General features: G+C 37.9%; 1 protein-coding gene across 4 annotated transcripts; it reads left to right on the top strand.

Annotated features, from left to right (window-relative positions):
- The first annotated feature begins 6989 nt into the window (after positions 1 to 6989).
- On the top strand, positions 6990 to 20182 carry LOC113708686 (regulator of nonsense transcripts UPF2). 4 transcript variants are annotated; one of them, XM_027231254.2, is made up of 18 exons: positions 6990 to 7128; positions 7796 to 7889; positions 8145 to 8232; positions 8351 to 8553; positions 9529 to 9873; positions 10915 to 11019; positions 11202 to 11329; positions 12672 to 12848; positions 12953 to 13034; positions 13479 to 13766; positions 13875 to 14072; positions 14214 to 14315; positions 14641 to 14892; positions 15049 to 15267; positions 16096 to 16266; positions 16967 to 17152; positions 18355 to 18828; positions 19123 to 20182. In XM_027231254.2, the coding sequence occupies exons 2-18, from the start codon at positions 7827 to 7829 to the stop codon at positions 19627 to 19629; spliced, it is 3588 nt and encodes a 1195-aa protein (XP_027087055.2). In that variant the 5' UTR covers positions 6990 to 7128; positions 7796 to 7826; the 3' UTR covers positions 19630 to 20182. The 4 variants fall into 4 exon arrangements, with proteins under 4 accessions (XP_027087055.2, XP_027087053.2, XP_027087056.2 ...); XM_027231252.2 differs by having other exon boundaries at positions 8133 to 8232; XM_027231255.2 differs by having other exon boundaries at positions 6992 to 7128; positions 7799 to 7889.
- Positions 20183 to 20420: the final 238 nt, after the last annotated feature.

The following is a 20420-nucleotide window of genomic DNA, read 5'->3' as shown; positions in this document are numbered from 1 at the left end:
CAATTGGAATGGAATTGTAAATAACACATTGCAATCAGGAAATGTGATGATTTGAAATTTAAATATGATAACATGCGCATTAACTAACCACTTGAGAGGAAGGTGAACAAAGGTAAAAGCAAACTTAGCCAATTGAAGGTTAAGCTCTGCAAAATAGCTGTAAAACCTGTGAGAAAGATGTAGCAAAACGGCTCTGCCAATTGACCTGAGGAAAGAGACAGATCCGCACCTCGGATCTGTCTCGTGATAATAGATACGAGCTCGGATCCATATGATCCGTGGACTTTCCATCGTACATCCGAGGTCGGATCCTAACGACCTCAAACCACTTACTACAGAACTACATCAGAGGCCTCGGATCTAACTTGTTAATACGGATCCGTGCGCGGATCCAAGTGGTCCGTGGACTTTCCCTTCTAGATCCGAGGTCGGATACAGAAGACCTCGGATCCCTTACGGCAGAAGTAAAGCCGAGGCCTCGGATCATTCTTGTCAACAAGGATCCGCGCCTCGGATCCGGGTGCAGCAACTCCTACGCTTTATTTTTTACGCCTTTCCTGTATTTGTACAATTTTGCTCCCAATCTGTTCTGCGTTTCTTTCTTAATTAGCCCTTACATTTCTTTCAGTTCGTGCATGAATTTCATACTTCAATAACCTTCACGGTGTTAAGTCAATTAACGCATTAATCCACTAATTTGAATTCGTTTAGACGACCCTTAAATAAGTTCCTGTAGACATTTGTAAAAGGCATGCCCCCTTGTTACCCAGTACATGATTCATTGGAGCAGAAAATTAATTATATTATTCTTTAATTTAGGCATCAACTGCTTTTGTCATTTAAGCATAGCTTTGTTGCAATTTGGCCTTATCGTGACTATATCAAGCACTTACTAACGAAATTAAGTGAAAATGACAAATATCATTAATCATGCAAATTTCCAAGCGAGGTAATTTTGCTTATTTAACCGAATATACTTCCTAAAAACTAAAAATCCTAATTGCATAGTGGTACGAAACTACCTAAGTTGGACAAGATAATCCAATAACAAAACTACAAAGCTTGTCTTAACAAAATAAAAGCAAAATAGAGAAATAAAATATCCAAGCCGCTACTGAGCGTCATGGCTGCTCGGAACGAGGGTCTATTGCCTTCTCCGCTCCGTGAGGACCCTGTGAGGTACCAATATGGCCCTCCTCCTGATGAGGTGTCGGAGTAGGCGACCGGCGGATGTTGAAGTGTTCTTCCATCGCCCGAAGACGGCGATCATGCCTGTCTAGTCGCTCCGTCATCCGTCTCTCCATTTGATCGATACGCTCGACGACTCGTCCCTCCATACAACAAATGGCATTTAGGAGCTCTTGCCATTTTGATCTCGGAGGAGGTGGTGGTCGAGGAACAGGAGGAGGAAGAGCTTGCTGTGCCTCCGCCTCTCGAGTTTCCACTTGTGGTTCAGTGTGCGGAGGAGGTTGGGCGGAAGTCGATGCCTCTCCAGTGTCTCGAACCAGAGCAGCTCCAAAATCCGTAGCAATGCCCAAAGCTTTGAGTATAGAGGTATTAACCTCCTCGACAGACCTGGTGACGATAGCTCGCTCGGTTCCAAGAGGAACCTTGACCTTCTCAAATATGAGGGATAGCAGTCTTGGAAACCCGAAGCAGGTCTCGCCGGCCCTCATGCGAGCTGTAGTCCGCATATAACTGATGATAATGCTGGGTAGAGGAATGCCGGTCAGCTGCGCACCCACACCATGCATCATTTTGTCCAAAAAGTAGAGATCACTATTGCGGAGCTCCCGTTTTCCACTTTTTTTTGGTACCACATTGAAGGCAAACAGGTAGAAGATTAGGTGGTACCTATGCTCGAATGAATCGGCGTAAACTGTAAGCTTCTTCGCAGTTCCTCTCTCTCTATACTGGCCCTTGAGGCGTCCAACCGCCTCTCCCACCTGCCAAGGGTCTCGCGCCTTGAACTCCTTCGTCAATTTGATATCTTGTCCTTCGTCTTTGAGTTTGACGAACTGTCCCAGTGTATCCCGAGTAAGAGCCACTCTCTTGCCTCGAACCCACGAGACGATGACATTGCCACTGTGGCTTTCTTTGTTTTCCACGTTGGCTTAGAACTCCCGGACCAAGGTTGGGTAGTAATGCTTGGGAAGTTGTAAGATGTTCTCCCAACCAAGGCGCTTGAATGCTGTGGAGATGTGGTAGTGTGCATCCACTTCCGGTGCCAAGTGCTTCTCGATGATAATCTCCTTGTCTAAGCCGAATTCATACCATATTTGGTTTTCAAGCGAGGTGAATCGAGTGGTATCGTAGTCCGGAGGTGACTCGTCACGGCTAGTAGACGCGGTCTTCCGGCGAGAGCGAGGTGGCGGCTCTGGTGACGGAGATTCCTCTTCAGGTGACTCCTCATGCAAGGAAGGTGTGTGTTCCTCTGTCGACGAAGATGGAGGTGTCGGTGCTCTAGACCTTCTTGTGCGAGCCATAATACCTATACCAAAAGCAAGATGAACGTTCATTAGAAATCGTAGAAACTTGCTCGCACGTATTAAATAAGAATTAAAAAAAATTTCGGCAGAGTTTCCCCTTGAAAAAGGGCTAAACTACCTGCCAACATTTACCAAAAATTCAAGCAAAAAATCTACGTAAGACCTCACAAATACAATTCTCACATTGAGAATGAATATTACCAACAAGGTTGTCATGATACGCTAAATACTTCCAATACTTTGACAATTAAAACCATTTGTAACATTGGAATAAAATTTGAAAGTCAAGTAGACTATCAATGACACTATGCTATAACATTAAGCTTCCCCAAACATCAATTCATCGAAGCGTCTTACATCAGGCTTACGAAAAACATCTTCAATTCAAACAATTCTCAACTTTTGGCACTTTCCTTCAAACCAATACATAACTACCCACTATACTTGCCACAATTTATCATCAATTTGCATAAAGATGCACTTATTTCAAGCAAACAAATGCAAATTATACACGAAAACAAGAAATTGCAAACAAAAGTCTAGTGTGCTTTCATGAGAAAAATTATAAAATTTCAGGAGGATATTAACAAATTTCTCAAATCTAAGCTAACAACCATAACTAAATGTATATATTATCACAATGTAACACAATTGTATCAAGAAATTTCAACAAATAAGCTTTTATCACAATTACTCAAAAACTAAAAAAAATATCCAAAAATAGGAGTTATAAAATCTCAAAAGAAATTGCAAATTGTTACCTCAAATGTAAATGAGGATGCTGGAGGATGATAATGATGACAAATGAGGGAGACACAAGTCCAATTTTACCCACAAATAAAACAAATTCCGTGCGGCCCAAAATTGCCTTTTTAATATCAAAATCCACTTTTGATGATGTTTTGTGGTGAAATAGCTTACGGTTTATGATCATACAAGGGTTACGGAGGTGTTTATGGTGAAGGATTGGAGATTTGATAGACTAAATAGAAGATTGGAGAAAAGGGGGTAGGGTTTCGGTGAGAAGAGGGAAGAAATATTTGAAAAGTGCAGAAACGAACCCTCGTTTCTGCTTTATCCGCGAACAGATCCGAGGGCGTATCTGTACTTTTAGTCCTCGGATCCTACATGGCTCGGATCCACAACTGCTGAAGTTTATCCGAGGTCTCGGATCCAACTGGAACTTGAATGATCCGAGCTCGGATCTCCTGTTTTAATTTTTTGCTCTTCAAACGACCCGAGGTCGGATCCTTCTGGGTTTTATAGGATACGAGCTCGGATCATCACACTTCTGCACTAATTACACCAACTGCAATTTTCCAAACATTTTCTCCCTTTTCCGACTAATTCCAAATAAGCTACAAAACTCGCCAATTTTTTTAATCCACCAATCGCTGTTTTAAATGCAAAAAATGATTATTGTTAGTCTCACTGTTGTCGAGTGAAATGAAATTCACACAACTTTACAGCCAAGAAATCATAACTGTGACATATTTAGTGGTACTGACTTTTAAATATTTACTAAAGTTGAAAAGTCCAAATACGTATTAATCAAACGTCAAAAAGAATTAAGGAAATGAGTGGTTGTAGACCTCGCATTTAGCAAATGCGAGGTCAACATGACCTCGCATTTAGAAAATGCGAGGTATGCGCTTTTTTTTTTTTTTTTTTTAATTTCGTTTGGGTCAAAATTCATGTCAACTTCGCATTTAGCAAATGCGAGCTCTAGGAGCTTGCATTTGCTAAATGCGAAGATCCCCAACATAGAAAACGATACACAAAACGCCCCCTTTGTAGAATTTTTTAAAATTTCATCATATTTTTAGAAATTTCTCTTGAATAGGCTTCCCTCCATCATGGGCTGAGCATCGTCCCTTCCTTTCCTAGCGGCAGGATCTCTTTGTTCTTCGCATTCGCTGGAGCAGCATTCCGCATCCCAAAACATTCTTCGCTAGCAAGCGTTGTCCACAAAAGCAGCACCAACTCCAAAGTAGGCATTCCTTCTTCCTGTTCCTGAGGAAAAACCCATCTTCAATGCACACCGTCTGCTTCTCGCCTAATTCTCTAGATCGTTCCCGGGACCAGCAACAACGAACGAAAGCCCAAAGAAAATCCTTACCAGTGTAAACAGCCCTAATTCAGGGCGCGTAGATCAATGCCAAAGTAAGCTAAAGCTTCGTCTTTTCCGTTCTGGGTACAAAATCTCAGGGATTGGCTCAGAAGCCGCAGGCGCTTTTTCTGATCTGTTTGTTGCTTTGCTTGCTCCCTTCTCTTGCTTACACATTCTGTAGTTTTTTTGTTTTTCAAGGCTTTGATTGCCTGTTTGATTAGGCCTAGATCTGGCTGAAACCTTTTCAAAAGGAGTCGAATCAGTCTGGCGACTTCCTCAATTGCTAACCAACTAAACCCAGAAGAGATGCCATTGTGGATGGAAAGGCTAACTATGCAGCTATGCGATAGAAAGATGGGCGAAGTGGATCAAAAAGGTAGATTTGTGGCCCTTGAGAACTGCCTTTGGGGATTGAGCAAGCCAGGGATTAAGAGCGTATGTTAGGTAGTTCAGATTGGTAGCAAGTAGTGCCCATGAATCTGAGTTCGGAATGAGCTGGAGATGCTCCCTTTTCTCTATGAATTGCGAGTCACTCAAGAATCAGTGCCCAACCTAGAACTACTATGAACCATTGCTTGCTTCCCGCCTAGCAATCCTGGTAATTGGAACGAAGCTATAGCCCTTTCTTTCATTCTCTTTCGAAATTAGGTATGAAAGGCTCTATTGCTTTCCCATTGAAGAAGGGTTAGGCTGACCTGGAATCCAATTGAATAGAGGTTGGGTCTTCGTTTTGCATCTCTGTCGAAATTTTTCATTTGCAGATCTACAACTATGGTGGGTGCAAGCTTGGAAGAGACATGGAGGACAAAATTGGAATGAAATGAGTTTCTGCTAGACACAAGTTACCATTAAGTCGCGTAAATATCACTCGCTAGCTCCCCAGCCGGTTAGCAGGTAAAAGCCAAACAAGTCCAAAGCACAGGGGGGTTAAGTGGGAGTTTCTAAACAATGAGGAGGTTTCGTGTCAATTTCCTTAACCACAGGGGGGTTTTATGTACTTTACCCTTGTTTTTGTCCAAAATTTGGGAATTAAAACTGCTCATGTGTTAAAGTTTGGGTACCAAAACTGCATTTTCTCTAAATTAAAACTCATTCCACAAGGACATTTTTTGGTATTCATCTAAAAAATTGTCCAAATCAATATTATTTTAGAATTTTGTTACTAAAACTATCAAATCAAGGGAGGTAAGTGTAAATTTTCAAATCTTAGGGGAGTTCAATGAAATTATCAGAAATCTCAAGGGAGGTTTCTGAAATTATTCCTAAACAATAAAAGTAGATGAGGTATATGTAATTTTTAAAATCTAATGAGAGCTCTATGTAATTATTAGAAACCTCATGGGAGGTTTGTGAAATTATCCCTTTTGTATTTTATCCACATTTTACTCATTCTTAAGAGTTTATTTTTTGGATTAATTTTCTACGTACTGACAGTGTATACACTTTCACCATTGAATATATGACACATAATTCGAATTTGAATTTGAAATTCAAATTTTACATATGTATCGTACATCCAACCGTATATATACACTATCAATGTATATAAAATTTACTCTTATTTTTTTTAGGTAAATTCTTGAGAGTTTACCAATAAGCGAAATTCAGCTTGTTTAAAAGTAATCTAGAAAATAGAATTAGAATGTACAATACACTTCACCTATTTTTATACACTGCACTTATTTTGCTTTTTAACAAAATATACGTAACAAAAGAAGAAGTATCTTCCATTTTCTCTATTTTTCATTAGTTTAAACTATAAAGAATTTTGCATACCAGTTCAACCTAATATCATCTAAAATATAAAGTTCAGAGACTATAAGAGATTTTTAGTCACAAGTGTTCTTTTTCTTATTAGAAAGAAAAAAGAAAAAAATATTCTCTTTTCGTACAATTTATCTTCACATCTTACCCAAACAAAAAAATTACATGAGCAAAGTTGTGTTTGAATTGCATTTTCCATGATTTTTCATGGAAAAATTACTGTAGCGATTTGATGTGTGTGAGGGAAAAAGATAATAGGGAAATGTGATTACGGAAAACAACGTAATTTTCCGACGAAAAACTGCAATCCAAACAAGATCACATAAGAGGGTTGGATTAGATTGGCTGGTAAGATGAAAGCGATGGTAAGTAGGAGGATCTGACATTTATTCGAAAAAAAAATTCAACTATTCACCAAAAAAAAAAAAAGTTTAAGTCCACACCTAAAAATGGAAAAAAAAAAATTGAAAATTGCAATTTTCAGGGAAGAATGTGCAAAAATTAACGTGTCTACTGTCTAAGCACATTAGAGTACACGGCCAACGTGGCAACTGGCAATTTCTCGTTTTTTCTCTTTCCCTTGTTTTGACAAAACTCGTGATCACCCGCTCCGACTTTCTTCTTACTTCTGGGTTTGTTTCTTTCACTTTTCCTCGCTACAAAATCCAACGATTTCTTCATCGTACTCCTACAAATTCACTGGCACTAGGCCAAATTCAGACAATCCACATTTCCCTGTTGAAATTTTCCGATCGATTAACGAAGGTAATCGCTAAACCCTACCGTACCATCCTCCATTTCTTCCTCCTTGAGTTTGTTACCAAATTTCCTTCTTCTTAGATTAATTTTCGCACTGTTTTCTTTTTGTTTTTTGTTGAAATTTTCTGCTACATAAAATCATTGAGGGTTAGGGTTTTAGTATTAGCTTTCTCTTTTTTTTTTTTTTTTCCGGAAACGATAGGAATTTAGTTTTTGTGGAGTGGCAATTTAGTGCTATGTACAAGTTGGAAAATTCTCGATAATAAATGTCACTTTTTTCAATATATGAAGGTGAATGAAATGTTTTTGTTCACGTTTAGAGGCAGGTGAAGGAAAATGAAAGAAATATGTTCTCTTTCATATTCTTGCTGAATAACTTTTATCATGAGCGCTTTTTAACTTGTAATAAGCTGTATTTGATGTCCCAAATCCCAATGCATGTTGGGGACATCTCTTCGTTGAAGGGACAACGTGATATGTTTTTCTGGGTGGAGCAAAAAGAAAAAAATACACTGATAAACTATCTCCTCAACTATCATTTCATCTAAATTGTTGTTTACCATGAAAGTGAGGTTTTCAATTTTATTGCTGTATTTTCCTTTTCTCCTTTTCTTTTCATTGTTTCTATCATCTCTTGAGTATAAGAAGTGTTAGTTTTTTTTTTCCCTTTTAGTAGGTTTTTACGTACAACTATAAACAGCAGCATGGAACACCCTGAGGATGAACCTCGTTCTGGAGGTGAACACCATGAAAAACATGATGATGAGGTGATCTGATAGTCTTTTTTTTCTTTATTCTTTCTCTGCATTTTGATTTTAGTTGCAGGCACTGTGCTAAAGCCTTTTCTTACTTCTAATTTTTTGATATAGTCAATTAACAATTCTTGGATTTTTCTTTTTAAAGTGTATGACAAGGATCATTCTATTATTAGAGGCAGAAATGATGTTAAACTTGATAATTTCTACAATTTTAAGATTGAAGAACCTTTCCTTTTATTTTCTAACATACAGCATCTGGTTCAGGAAGCCGTTGCTCGTTCTGAGGAATTTAAGAAGTCTGTAGAAGCTAAAATGGCACTTCGTCAGAGTAACATGAACCCTGAAAGACCTGGTGAGTAGTTTCTCTCTGATGCTTTTATAGGTGTAGCATTTATGATTTACAAAGCATGTTTGAAATTAAGATATAATTTCTCTTGCCTGGGTTTTGGGTGAATGACTTTTTATTGCAGACTCAGGTTTTCTTAGAACATTGGATTCCAGCATTAAACGCAACACAGCTGTTATTAAAAAACTTAAGCAAATTAATGAAGAGCAGCGAGAAGGATTGATGGAAGATTTGCGGAGTGTTAACTTAAGCAAATTTGTCAGTGAAGCAGTGGCAGCTATTTGTGATGCAAAACTTAGATCTGCAGACATTCAAGCTGCTGTTCAGGTGACTATCCTTCCTATCTAATTGACTGTGCATACAATAAATTGGCCAACTTTGTTTTGAGCTTGTGTCTTTTGTATTAAAATTATGCATCCTGATAAGTTAAGCTTCATAATGGGCTACCGTTACACTTCAGTGCTGGCCTATCATGTATCAGCATAGATGTTCTGAGATGGAAGGATAGCACAATAGCTTCTTCTATACAATCAAAAAGTTCTGTCGCTAGTCTTGTTATTAACATAGTTCATTTCCTGTTTAATACCTTCTCTTATCCCCAATGTGCATTGGCGCAAACTCAATTGAATTGCTCTTTGTACTGTTTTCTGTTTTCCTTCTCTGGCAATTGTGTTTGTTGGTGTATCATTCCTTTAGTTATGAGTTTCTGAGAAATACTAAAGATACTCTATTGCAATATTGAATATTTTGCTAACTTAATTTTAATGAAATTATCAGTCTTATTGGCTTCTTGAAGTTCTACAATTTTGTAGATTTCACTGCTTTAAATTGCAGATGCAAGGTTATGTTAGTTATATGGTAGTTTTACTCATTTAAGCCAAGGGCAAGGATTCGTTTGAGAGACAATGTAGTCTTGTATTTGCTGAGGTTGTAATACAGTTCAGTTGTTCTTCAGTCTTGCACTATTATGATGTTAATATGTGGCATATCTGGATTGTGCATTGGTTGCTTTTTGTTGATTATTGACCTGTCTGAGATGCAGCCTTTGGAATCATTTGCTTCTTATTCTTTTTCTGTCCTTTTGTTACACTGGTTCTGAATTTCTAGTAGATTGGCTTGTTTTCTTATGTGGTTTCTGCTACAGCTTTTTATTTGATGACTTGTTATTTACAGTAACACAACCGGTTGTGGACCATGAGTTATCTTTTTGCTATGAGAAAAATACTTGTTACTAATACGCACTTCTGTAGATGTTCTTTCCCCTTCTTTTCCCTCCCCTCTGAGATCCAATTTGTTGCACAGATCTGTTCTTTGCTTCATCAGAGATACAAAGACTTCTCACCAAGTCTGGTTCAAGGTCTCATGAAAACCTTTTTTCCTGGTAAATCTGGTGAAGACCCAGAGGCAGACAGGAATTTGAAGGCCATGAAGAAACGTAGTACTTTAAAACTTCTACTGGAGCTTTACTTTGTCGGAGTCATAGATGATAGTGGCATCTTTGTTAACATTATTAAGGATCTCACTAGCCTAGAGCATTTTAAGGACCGTGATGCAACACAGACAAATCTGTCCCTTCTTGCTAGTTTTGCTCGACAAGGAAGGTATCTCCTTGGGCTTCCACAGACTGGACAAGATGTTCTTGAAGAGGTATGACTGCTTTGACACTATATATATGTGACCTTGTGCTTCATTAATTGTGCATCAGTTCTTTATTCTTCTTAACTATCAAATGGAAGGTTTCACCAACAATCTCATGGATATTTATCTCACTGTTCAACGAATGAAAGCCCTCTTTTGCTTCTTTTAAATGTGTACATCCAAATTAACATCTGCTTGTTTCTTTATACTCGTAGGATATCAGTCTTTGCAAATTTTACTGTCCATGCAGTTTTTTTTTCCTGTTTCTATGCAAGTTTTGTCTACTTTCCTGTCATATTTTCCTCTCTTGAAGTTAATGTAATCAGAGTTTTGCATATTGGCTTTTGGATTTATTTTTTCTACTCTGTCAATGTAAGGACCTTTTTAACCCTTACCTGGTCTGGATGTATGACATGCTACCTTTATTCAAATTTGAGATTCTGTTTTTGCACATGTAGCATGCATCCAAGCCTATTAGTGTAAAATGCCTTTACACCGACACTTAAGTAAAAAATAATCATTAGATTTTATGGCTTTTGAAATGATTTGCATGAGCTTCAGATGATCAAGAACTTAAAGAGTTTGCTGGTAATTAGACTTTTCTAATCTGTGTCTGTTGTCTACTGCATTATAAGTTGGACAGGCACCTAGTTTAATTCATTTTACTATTTGTATTACATTTGCAATGAAGACTATATTCTTATGGGAGGGTCAAGTAATATGTGTTAGGATTCTTCAACAGGGGTTGGTGATCCATTTTTGCAGCGTGATGAATAATGTGGAAATAGGTATCTTGTGCTCCTTACATGGACATACATACATGGAATCTGTTACATGATTATAAGTTTTGTCAGATGGGGTTTTCAGTTACTGGTGTTCATATGATGTTGGTATTTTTAAACTAAAATAGCAATTCAATTATAGGAAAATATTCTCTCATGATTGTTCAAGTTATGCAATCTGGACGCTATCATTTGGTTCAATTTCCATTTATTTTGATTCTGAGTATATAAGTCTATCCTTATATGATATTTCTGATCTTTTGTGCAGTTTTTTAAGAGCCTCAATGTGATGGCAGAACAGAAAAGGTTCTTTAGGAAGGCATTTCAAACATATTATGATGCTGCTGTTGAACTACTTCAATCAGAGCATGTGGTAATAACTCTTTACCTTTAAAATGCAGATTTTGACAATTGTGCTTGGACCTCATTCTCCAGTATATAAATTATATAGGGGAACATTAGGGCCTTCGCTTTCCTGTTTCCTTGGGTGAAGCATCTGGTTGTTTTAGTTCAGATGATTTGTTGTCACTGATGGAATTCACCTCAAATTTGTAGTCACTTCGCCAAATGGAGCATGAGAATGCAAAGATCATAAATGCTAAAGGTGAACTTAGTGACGAAAATGCCTCTTCATACGAAAAACTGCGAAAATCATATGACAATCTATACCGTGGCATCTCTGCGTAAGTTTGACTCTTGATTTATCTTTCCAGAAATGTTTTTGAAATTTTATATTTGATTTTTGTGTTCATGTATAGGGGTAAACAGATATTGGAATAAACTACAAGGAATTAGGAGAGAATTTTTTTGTAGTTTTGTTGTCCTTATAGTATTTCAAGAGTTGTATATGTCAAATTGATGTCAAACCTATACCTTTCTAAGCGTGGAAAATCCCCAATCTTCCTCAAGTTGTTAAGAGATCTTTCTCATGATTAATTTGCTTAAGCGAAATGATAAACACTGCTGAGTCCCTCCGACAATTCAGTATCTAACTGATCTTCTTACTTGACAAAGGATCAAGTTCTTTTTCTTAGTATATATGTATCTAGAACTAAATGAGTTCTAAGCTGGATGTTTCGGAATTGTCATGACAGAGACCTCCACAGTATGAAAGATAGAGGTGTTACAATTGTGAACTCAATTGAACCTTCCTATATTGAACATTTGTGATATCTTCAATTGCTTAGGAGATGAACCATTTCCGATTGTTGCATCTTGGCTGATATTAGTAACAAACTTAGTATCTGATTTGATCAAGGAAAACTAAATATCCATCACCTAACCTTCTTGTATTTTTTCCCTTTTCTGTCTTTATCCCTTGATGTTACTATGAGAAGTTACGACGTAAGACATTTAAAACAAGGACTTGTTTGCAAAACAAATTTCAGTCAACCATCAATGTGATCCCTTATATTTTTATGCCCTATGAAAGCTTCTGAGGGGGATATGGAAAAGAGACAATGAAATTTAAATGATTCAATTTATTGACATTCATAGCTGACATCAAAGCCCATTGGTTTGAACTGGGTGGGTCCCCAGTTCACTTGTTTGTCTGTGTTTTTAATGCTTCTATGGTTGGAAAGATTTGGAGTTGTGGATAAATGTAGAAGTGAAGCATGACAATGGTGTTTTAGAATACGCATCCAATCCTAACTTTATTCTGCTCTTGTAAGGATCAGTTCAACCAAGCAGTATTTCCTCATCTGCATATAGAGTTCAATCTCAACTACTCATTTGTTGTGACATTCACGTAAAACTCTCATTTTTACCATTAAGGTTTAGTTTTACCCAGGTTATGGATTTGTTAATATTTAAGTCAGCAGGAACTTTTTCCTCTTTTGGTTCATGGTCTGAATTCATTTATTTAGCATGAATGGTGTTTCCTGCATATTGTTTCATTTCTTGCCTCTTTACATATATTATATACTGTGCATGGCGTTCTCAAGGTTTGTGCTTTGTGGATATGTTCTACATTGTGTACTTTTATTTTTTTGTAAGCCTTTCTTGTTGTACTTTGGGCAACAGTTTAGCAGAATCATTGGATATGCAACCTCCTGTGATGCCTGAGGATGGTCATACAACTAGGATGAGTTCAGGGGAGGATTTGTCATCTCAAAGTGCTGGTAAAGATAGTCCTGTCCTTGAAGCTCTCTGGGACGATGAAGATACAAAGGCTTTCTATGAGTGCTTACCAGATCTCAGGTGATTTGTTGACCATTTACACAGGATTTCTTGTGATTGTTGCCCAACGGAGAAGTTAGAACTGAAACCTATAGTGATCTGGATATTTTTATATTTTTTTCCAGAGCATTTGTTCCAGCTGTATTGTTGGGAGAAGCAGAACCAAAATTGAATGAGCAATCTCCTAAGACGCAAGACCAATCAACTGTAAGAAGGCTTTTGACCTTTTAGTTTGTCCATCAGGCTTGCATGATAGTGTCAGATAATGGATTTCTTGTTGCGGACAAAATGTCTTGCTCTTGGTACAAATTTTAAGCAAAATCCGCTTTTGCTTTGGTACAAATTTTAGTTTGAAACTGGACATACAGATTGCTTAAGCATGGACTTTGGATAATGTGGACAACATGGGGTGGCACAAAGGTTTTATAATTTGGCAGTATCTACATGGAGATGCATAGGAGGGAACATAGGACACTGTACCGTAATTTTTCTCATTGATCTATGACGAGTGAATTTCCATTATTTAGTTTCAGACTTGGGCAATGTTTGTGATGATCTTTCTTGGTTAAAACTTTGGCAATTTATCCATCTGCTTTGTAAAATTGGCATACTTCGTATATTGGTTTATCTACTCACATGAAGATATTTCAGGATTTGGCTGCTGAAGCTGACCAATGTCAGATAACGCGAGAACTGGCAGATGTTTCTTTGGATTCTGGATCTTCCCAGGAAGACAAAGGTGAGAAAGTGAAGGATAAAGATGAAAGGGATAAAGAAAAGAGTAAAGAAATTGAAAAAGATAAAGGAAAAGAAAAGGATGCTGAGAGAAAAGGAGAAAGCGACAAGGAGAAAGTTAAAGGTCTTGAAGGGACAAGTCTGGATGCGCTGCTGCAGAGACTCCCTGGTTGTGTGAGCCGTGACTTGATTGACCAGTTGACTGTAAATATCATTCACTTGATTTTTCTTTCTTGTTAATCACTTCTCGTTTATGAAACTTATTTTGCAACTAAAGATTCATTTTGATTAGTGTCTGATGCTTGATTTCAGGTGGAATTTTGCTATTTAAATTCGAAGTCTAATAGGAAAAAGCTTGTCAGGGCTTTGTTCAATGTGCCCAGGACATCACTAGAGTTGTTGCCATATTATTCTCGCATGGTTGCCACCCTGTCAACATGTATGAAGGATGTGTCTTCTATGCTTTTACAGTTGTTGGAGGAAGAATTCAACTTTTTGATCAATAAGAAGGTCTAGCAGAGTAACATTTACTGCTTTGAGGAATTGAACCTTTTTGTAGTTTAGGGGCATGGTGTAGCAGCTAAGAATTTGCTTCTCTGTAGATTGCCACGGTGCATGTTATTCATACTCTGCACCATTCTTATTTTGCAGGATCAAATGAACATTGAAACTAAAATCCGGAATATCCGTTTTATTGGAGAACTCTGCAAATTCAAAATTGCGCCAGCTGGGCTTGTTTTCAGCTGCTTAAAGGTAAAAAGGGTGTATAATGTTATATATTCCTTCCATACAGATATAAATCTGAGCCACTTCTGCAGTAGTCAACTGCACCTAACCTGGCTTTTCACTTGTGAGTGCCTGTGTTATTTGCTGACATTTCTTATTCAAATGTACTAAAAATGCTATCCATTGCTTCATTTCCCACCTGTTTTCTAAGGAAATGGTCAATTTTTTGCTCGACATGTTTGCCATGGTTTGAAGTGTCAATTAGTTTGGAGGTTGACAACTAACTATTTCTCTAGATTGAAGGGACTTACTTGATTCTTATCACAGCTGCTTTTACCTCTGTGTTGGCCAGGCTTGTTTAGATGATTTCAGTCATCACAACATTGATGTTGCGTGCAATCTTCTTGAGACGTGTGGTCGTTTCCTTTATCGTTCTCCTGAGACTACCCTGCGCATGGCTAACATGTTGGAGATATTAATGCGTTTGAAGAATGTAAAAAATTTGGATCCTCGCCATAGCACCTTGGTGGAGAATGCATATTATTTGTGTAAGCCACCAGAAAGATCTGCTCGAGTTTCTAAAGTTCGTCCACCCCTGCATCAGGTGCCATCTAAGTTCTCTTGTGTGTTGTTATTGTCTTATATCTGATTAGATGTGTTGATTGTTATGTTTTGTTATCTGATCAGATTTGTTTATTGTTATTTTCTTATTATCAGAGTAGATAACCTTTACTGATCTGAATTCCACTGGACTGTGCAGTATATCAGGAAATTGCTTTTCTCAGATCTTGATAAATCTTCAATTGAGCGCGTGCTGAGACAACTTCGGAAACTACCTTGGAGTGAATGTGATCCTTACCTTTTGAAGTGTTTTATGAAGGTTCACAAGGGAAAATTTGGTCAGATTCACCTGATTGCATCACTTACTGCTGGCTTGAGTCGTTATCATGATGACTTTGCTGTTGCTGTTGTTGATGAGGTTTGTTGTGGTTTGTTCTTCTAACTGTAAATTTTGATGGTTAATTGCAAAATACATCTTGACCTATTATAGATTTGTGACTTGCACCTCAAATTATGAATTGTTGCACTATATTGCTCCAGCTAGAACTATTAGCACATCAGTGAATTCTCATAATTTGGTAGGCTGAACATTGGTGATAGATAACCCTGCAAAGTTTATGTTGATTTTTACAAATTTCAACCACCAACACCACCACCGTCCAATACTGCTATGGTGCCATTATCAAAGACCACAATGAACCAAACAGCCAGACTAAGCTCATAACCATCAACATAGAATACAGCAAACCAAACAAACTAGAAAATCTAAATCAACCCACCAACATAAGCCCATTAAGAAATGAAACACAGACCAAATCACATATACAACTCTTATCACAATTCTTCTGGGGAGGATTAAAAAAGATGCTAGACTGGTGTTGGCTTTGAAGGTTGGAAGAGGAACAGGATTGGGAGTTTAGGGAAGGGTTGCAATTAAAAGATTTTGCTGGATAATATTAATTTGAAATATCACCTTAGATAGTAAACAGAGAACCCACAAAATTCTCAGCCCTAGAGTATTTGTTATGTGCAACTCTTCTTTAAATTTTTGAAAGGAGGCACTACATTGGTTTAACAACCTTGAAGAAATTGCACTTCTGTGCTATGTGAGAAAATTCGCTAATGACTTTTGTCAGCTTGTCCAATTGAGTTCATAGCTGTATAAAATACTGGATGGAAGTTTATGTGTCCAAAAGTTCTATTGTTTGTCCGAGGATATGATTCTGGGAACCTTGTTTCCTTCTAGGTTTTGGAGGAAATCAGACTTGGGTTAGAGTTGAACGATTATGGGATGCAGCAAAGGCGTATTGCCGACATGCGTTTTCTGGGAGAATTGTACAACTATGAACTTGTGGATTCATCTGTTATTTTTGATACTCTATACCTGATACTGGTTTTTGGTCATGGGACAGCAGAGGTAAGATTGTTACTAGTTTGGTGACTATCTGTTTCGGAAAATTTAATCATATATGGCAGATGCTTGCTTGGAGTGAATTAGCACATTGTTGACCACGTCAATGACTCCATGCTATGCCCTGTGTTCAGAAATGCAACTTTTCTTACCATGATGTGACATCTAGTACCTTGTCTAGAAGCTGCTAAGGCAATTTTATTTCAGTTGCCAAATGTTAGGTCCCTTTGCCCTATATCATTGTGTTCTTTTATGCCTCAATGTCTTCTGTCCTGTTCCTGCTCGCTAAGCACCTTGATGTTATGACTGTGCTTGGGGATCTCTGGAAGGTTTATGTAATCACACCTCTCTCTCTCAAAACTTTGGGCAAATTGAAACCAATAGTTAGTTGCATGAGTCATGGAGAGGAAATTATGGTTTGGGAACGCATTCGTTGTCTGCTTGGATATTAAACTGAACAGAATTTTCAGTTGGTAGGATTAATTTTATATGTTTATTTGTGCATGCCTAAAAGCAGAATGCAGTAGATTTAGAGTATTTCATTAAGTGCTGGCATACCATCCATGGAAAAATAAGGGTAATGATCTAGGATATGAATTTTTTGGTTTTCTTTGGAGTTTAGACAATTTGCTGCTTGCTTTACCATTTTGTTGAGACCTTTTTAGAGGTTTCAATCTGGTTAACAACCTTTGCTCTATGCAAACAGCAAGATACATTGGATCCACCAGAGGACTGCTTTCGCATCAGGATGGTCATCACACTTCTTGAAACTTGTGGGCATTATTTTGATCGAGGTTCATCAAAGAGAAAACTTGATCGATTCTTAATCCATTTCCAGAGATACATTCTGTGCAAAGGTGCATTACCACTGGATATTGAATTTGACTTGCAGGTTAGTATTGCAGATATGTATTCTCATTTATTAATTAGGTTAGCTTTTCAATTTAGATGCAGGAATCCTCTTCTGATCTTTTTCTCTAACTTACTTTAGACTTTATTGCATTGCAGCAAAGAATATAAAGTCTCTTGCATACGTTGAGCAATTTTCCTACTCTACAAATTTAATTAATAAAAATCCCTAACCAAGTAATTAACTACAAACCATTTGTCTGGCTCTTTTTTACGTTCAAGAAGAAATTATCTAGCCCATTTTAGTAAAATGGGCAATGAACATACTGATTTATGAAGTGATGTAATTTTTCTGATTTGAAGATTGTATGCGGTATTGCTTGCCTTCTGTTTCAAAATAGGTGCGCAACAAAACTTCAAGTGAAGAGGTATTGCTTTATCCTGTCCAGAATTTAGCAGGTGCACGATTTAGGAGGAATGCAATAAATCAAGAGTTAGTAAGAGCAAATGGTTTTCTCTCGCTTTTAATGTAGGGTTTCAGGATAATCTGACAGAACCGTGCATACTATGACCAAATTTTTTTTTTCTTCCTCTTCTTCCTTTGAAGTGAATATGTTCTAGAGATTGAAATGATGAATCCCTTGTGGTTTAATGTGCAATCTGCAGTCATAAGCGGAATGGATATTTAAGGAACCTTCTAATATGCGATGCTTTTAAACGTACCATGTTTTGTCCAGAACTCAGTTCTCCACACTGACTCCCTTACTGCACCAAAATAAAGTATATGCCCACTGAGAGAGAAAATCATATACAACAAAGGGAAAGGAAACAGAAAGGGGCATTACAACTTCCCAAAATAAGTAATATTCAGAAAAGGGGGATTGTGCCTGTGGATGTTAATCACATTTGGTTGCTAAAAGGAAAAGGTTAATTAAGGAGACAGTGCAACCTGAACCTTTACTTAGTGTACTATTAAGTAATTGTATATACAGGGGGGAAAAAGAGTGTATCATTTGGAATTATCGACATTAATTAACTATATGCTTTGGAATATTTGAAGATTTTGATGAGAAAACTGCACCTGATTATTATCATTTTTCTTCCATGCTGCCTTTTTTGTCAAATAAATTATTAATTTGAATTCATTTCCTTTGAAAGGTTTAGCTTCAGTTTTGGAAATTATTCTTAATTTCCTTAGTCTTAATGTGTCATGAAATGTGAGCTTAAAAGTTGCTGCATCTCCAGGATCTATTTGCTGAATTACGCCCGAACATGACTCGATATTCGTCAGTCGAGGAAGTTAATGCAGCTTTGGTTGAACTTGAGGAGCATGAGCGTGTTGTTGCAACCGAGAAGGCAAATATTGACAAGCATTCAGAGACTGGAAAATCTCCTAGCAGGACTAGTTCTGGTGTTATTTCTGTAAATGGACAAAGCATTGCGAATGGTAGTGAGGAAAATGGTGAACTGCATGATGACATTGTTGGAGAGACAGACAGTGATTCTGGTAGTGGAACCCCTGAGCGGATGGGTCATCATGATGAAGAAGATTCAGATGAAGGGAATCATGATGAGGAGAGCGAGACTGATGAGGATTATGATGACTTAGTTGGTCCTGCTTCTGATGAAGAAGATGAGGTGCATGTTAGGCAGATTGCTGCACAAGTGGATCCTCAGGAAGCAGCTGAATTTGACAGAGAACTCCGTGCTATAATGCAGGCAAGTTCTTGGAGCTTGTTCACATTCCTACTATCTTGGTCTTTCTGAACTCTCAATAGTATGATTTGTCTTGTCCATGGTTATTAAAATCCAGCAAAGCATACAATAGAAATAGATTTTTTGTGGTTGGTTTTTGTCCACCTGCAGCCCTTTCGATTTTTTCTGACTTTATATTTCCCCTTTTTCATGCATCTCTGCTTTGGCAGATGATTTAGTTGCTTCATGACTATTGATCTTTCTGTTTGATTTGAGTGCCTAATATACTGGCGAGATAACACCTGCTACCGGATGCAGGAGAGCTTGGATTCAAGAAAACTTGAGTTGCGGGCTCGACCTACTCTCAACATGATGATACCTATGAATGTTTTTGAGGGGCCTACCAAAGACCACTTAGGAAAGAGTACTGAAGGAGAAAGTGGTGATGAGGCAATAGATGAAGCAGCAGGAGGATACAAGGAGGTTCAAGTAAAGGTTCTTGTGAAGCGGGGTAACAAGCAACAAACAAAACAGATGTCGATTCCTCGAGATTGCACCCTTGTGCAGAGCACAAAACAGAAGGAAGCTGCTGAGCTTGAAGAGAAACAAGACATCAAACGGCTTGTTTTAGAATACAATGATAGAGAAGAAGAGGAGCTTAATGGGCTGGGTATGCAACCCCTGAGCTGGACCCAAAGTGCAGGAAGCAGAGTGGGTAACAGGGGCCATGCATGGGAAGGGCACGGTAGGACTACTGGATCACGTGGTCGGCATCATTATATACATCATTCTGGTGGAGGGATGCATTACAGCAGAAGAAGATAAAAAAACTATATTGCTTTTAGGGTAAATAATAACATTTGCAGACTAAGCAACCCTCAAGCTCTCGCTTGTGCACGATTTGAGCCGAGGCAACGTCTTAAATCTGGCATAAGGGGAGACAACACTGGACGTGCCGCATCATCAGTTCTCTGGCATATTGACTGGATTGAGATACTTGATTGTCTTGTTGCTTTGCTACCGCAGCACCTTGTAGATAAGTTTCGAAGAGGCGTGTGGAAGGTATGTATACCCGTTGGGGTTTGGATTTTCAGTGAAGGATAGAAATTAAGCTTTCAGCATTTTACATTGGCTTTGCATAGATAAGTTTATGGTACTCGCTATGCACGTACATTTGTAAACGCATGAATGTAAACTAGTAAATGAACTTGGTAGAGAACAGTTTATGTTGTTTTGCCTAAGCCAAATTGAACAGTTTTGCTTGGATGTTCCAAATCTCATGATGCCTAAATGTACAGCCTGTAAAAGTTTGGCCGGTAACGGACCACAAAATAAGCTTTGTTATTTCTAATGAACTGCTGCGGAGTTGGCTCTCTAACATACTTTTCGTTCCTGCTGCTCCTTTGTTTGCTCTGGGACTTCTGAGTGCAATTGTTTTAATTTAGACGGATATAAAAAACAGGGAAAATTTTAGTTTAGGTGGTAAAAATACACAATTTTTCAATTGTCTAAACAAGGTATTGGTTCTTGCTTTCGGCCCTTTAGTCCGTTCCAGAAGTCCAAAATTACCACCTTCGAGGACAGTTGGGTCAAGATATATTTGGCACTGATTCCAT

Source organism: Coffea arabica, chromosome 9c, assembly GCF_036785885.1.
Source record: "Coffea arabica cultivar ET-39 chromosome 9c, Coffea Arabica ET-39 HiFi, whole genome shotgun sequence".
In the NCBI taxonomy this organism is placed as follows: Eukaryota; Viridiplantae; Streptophyta; class Magnoliopsida; order Gentianales; family Rubiaceae; genus Coffea; species Coffea arabica.
The sequence above is the reverse complement of the archived record's forward strand: the minus strand, read 5'-3'. Positions and strand labels throughout refer to the sequence as shown.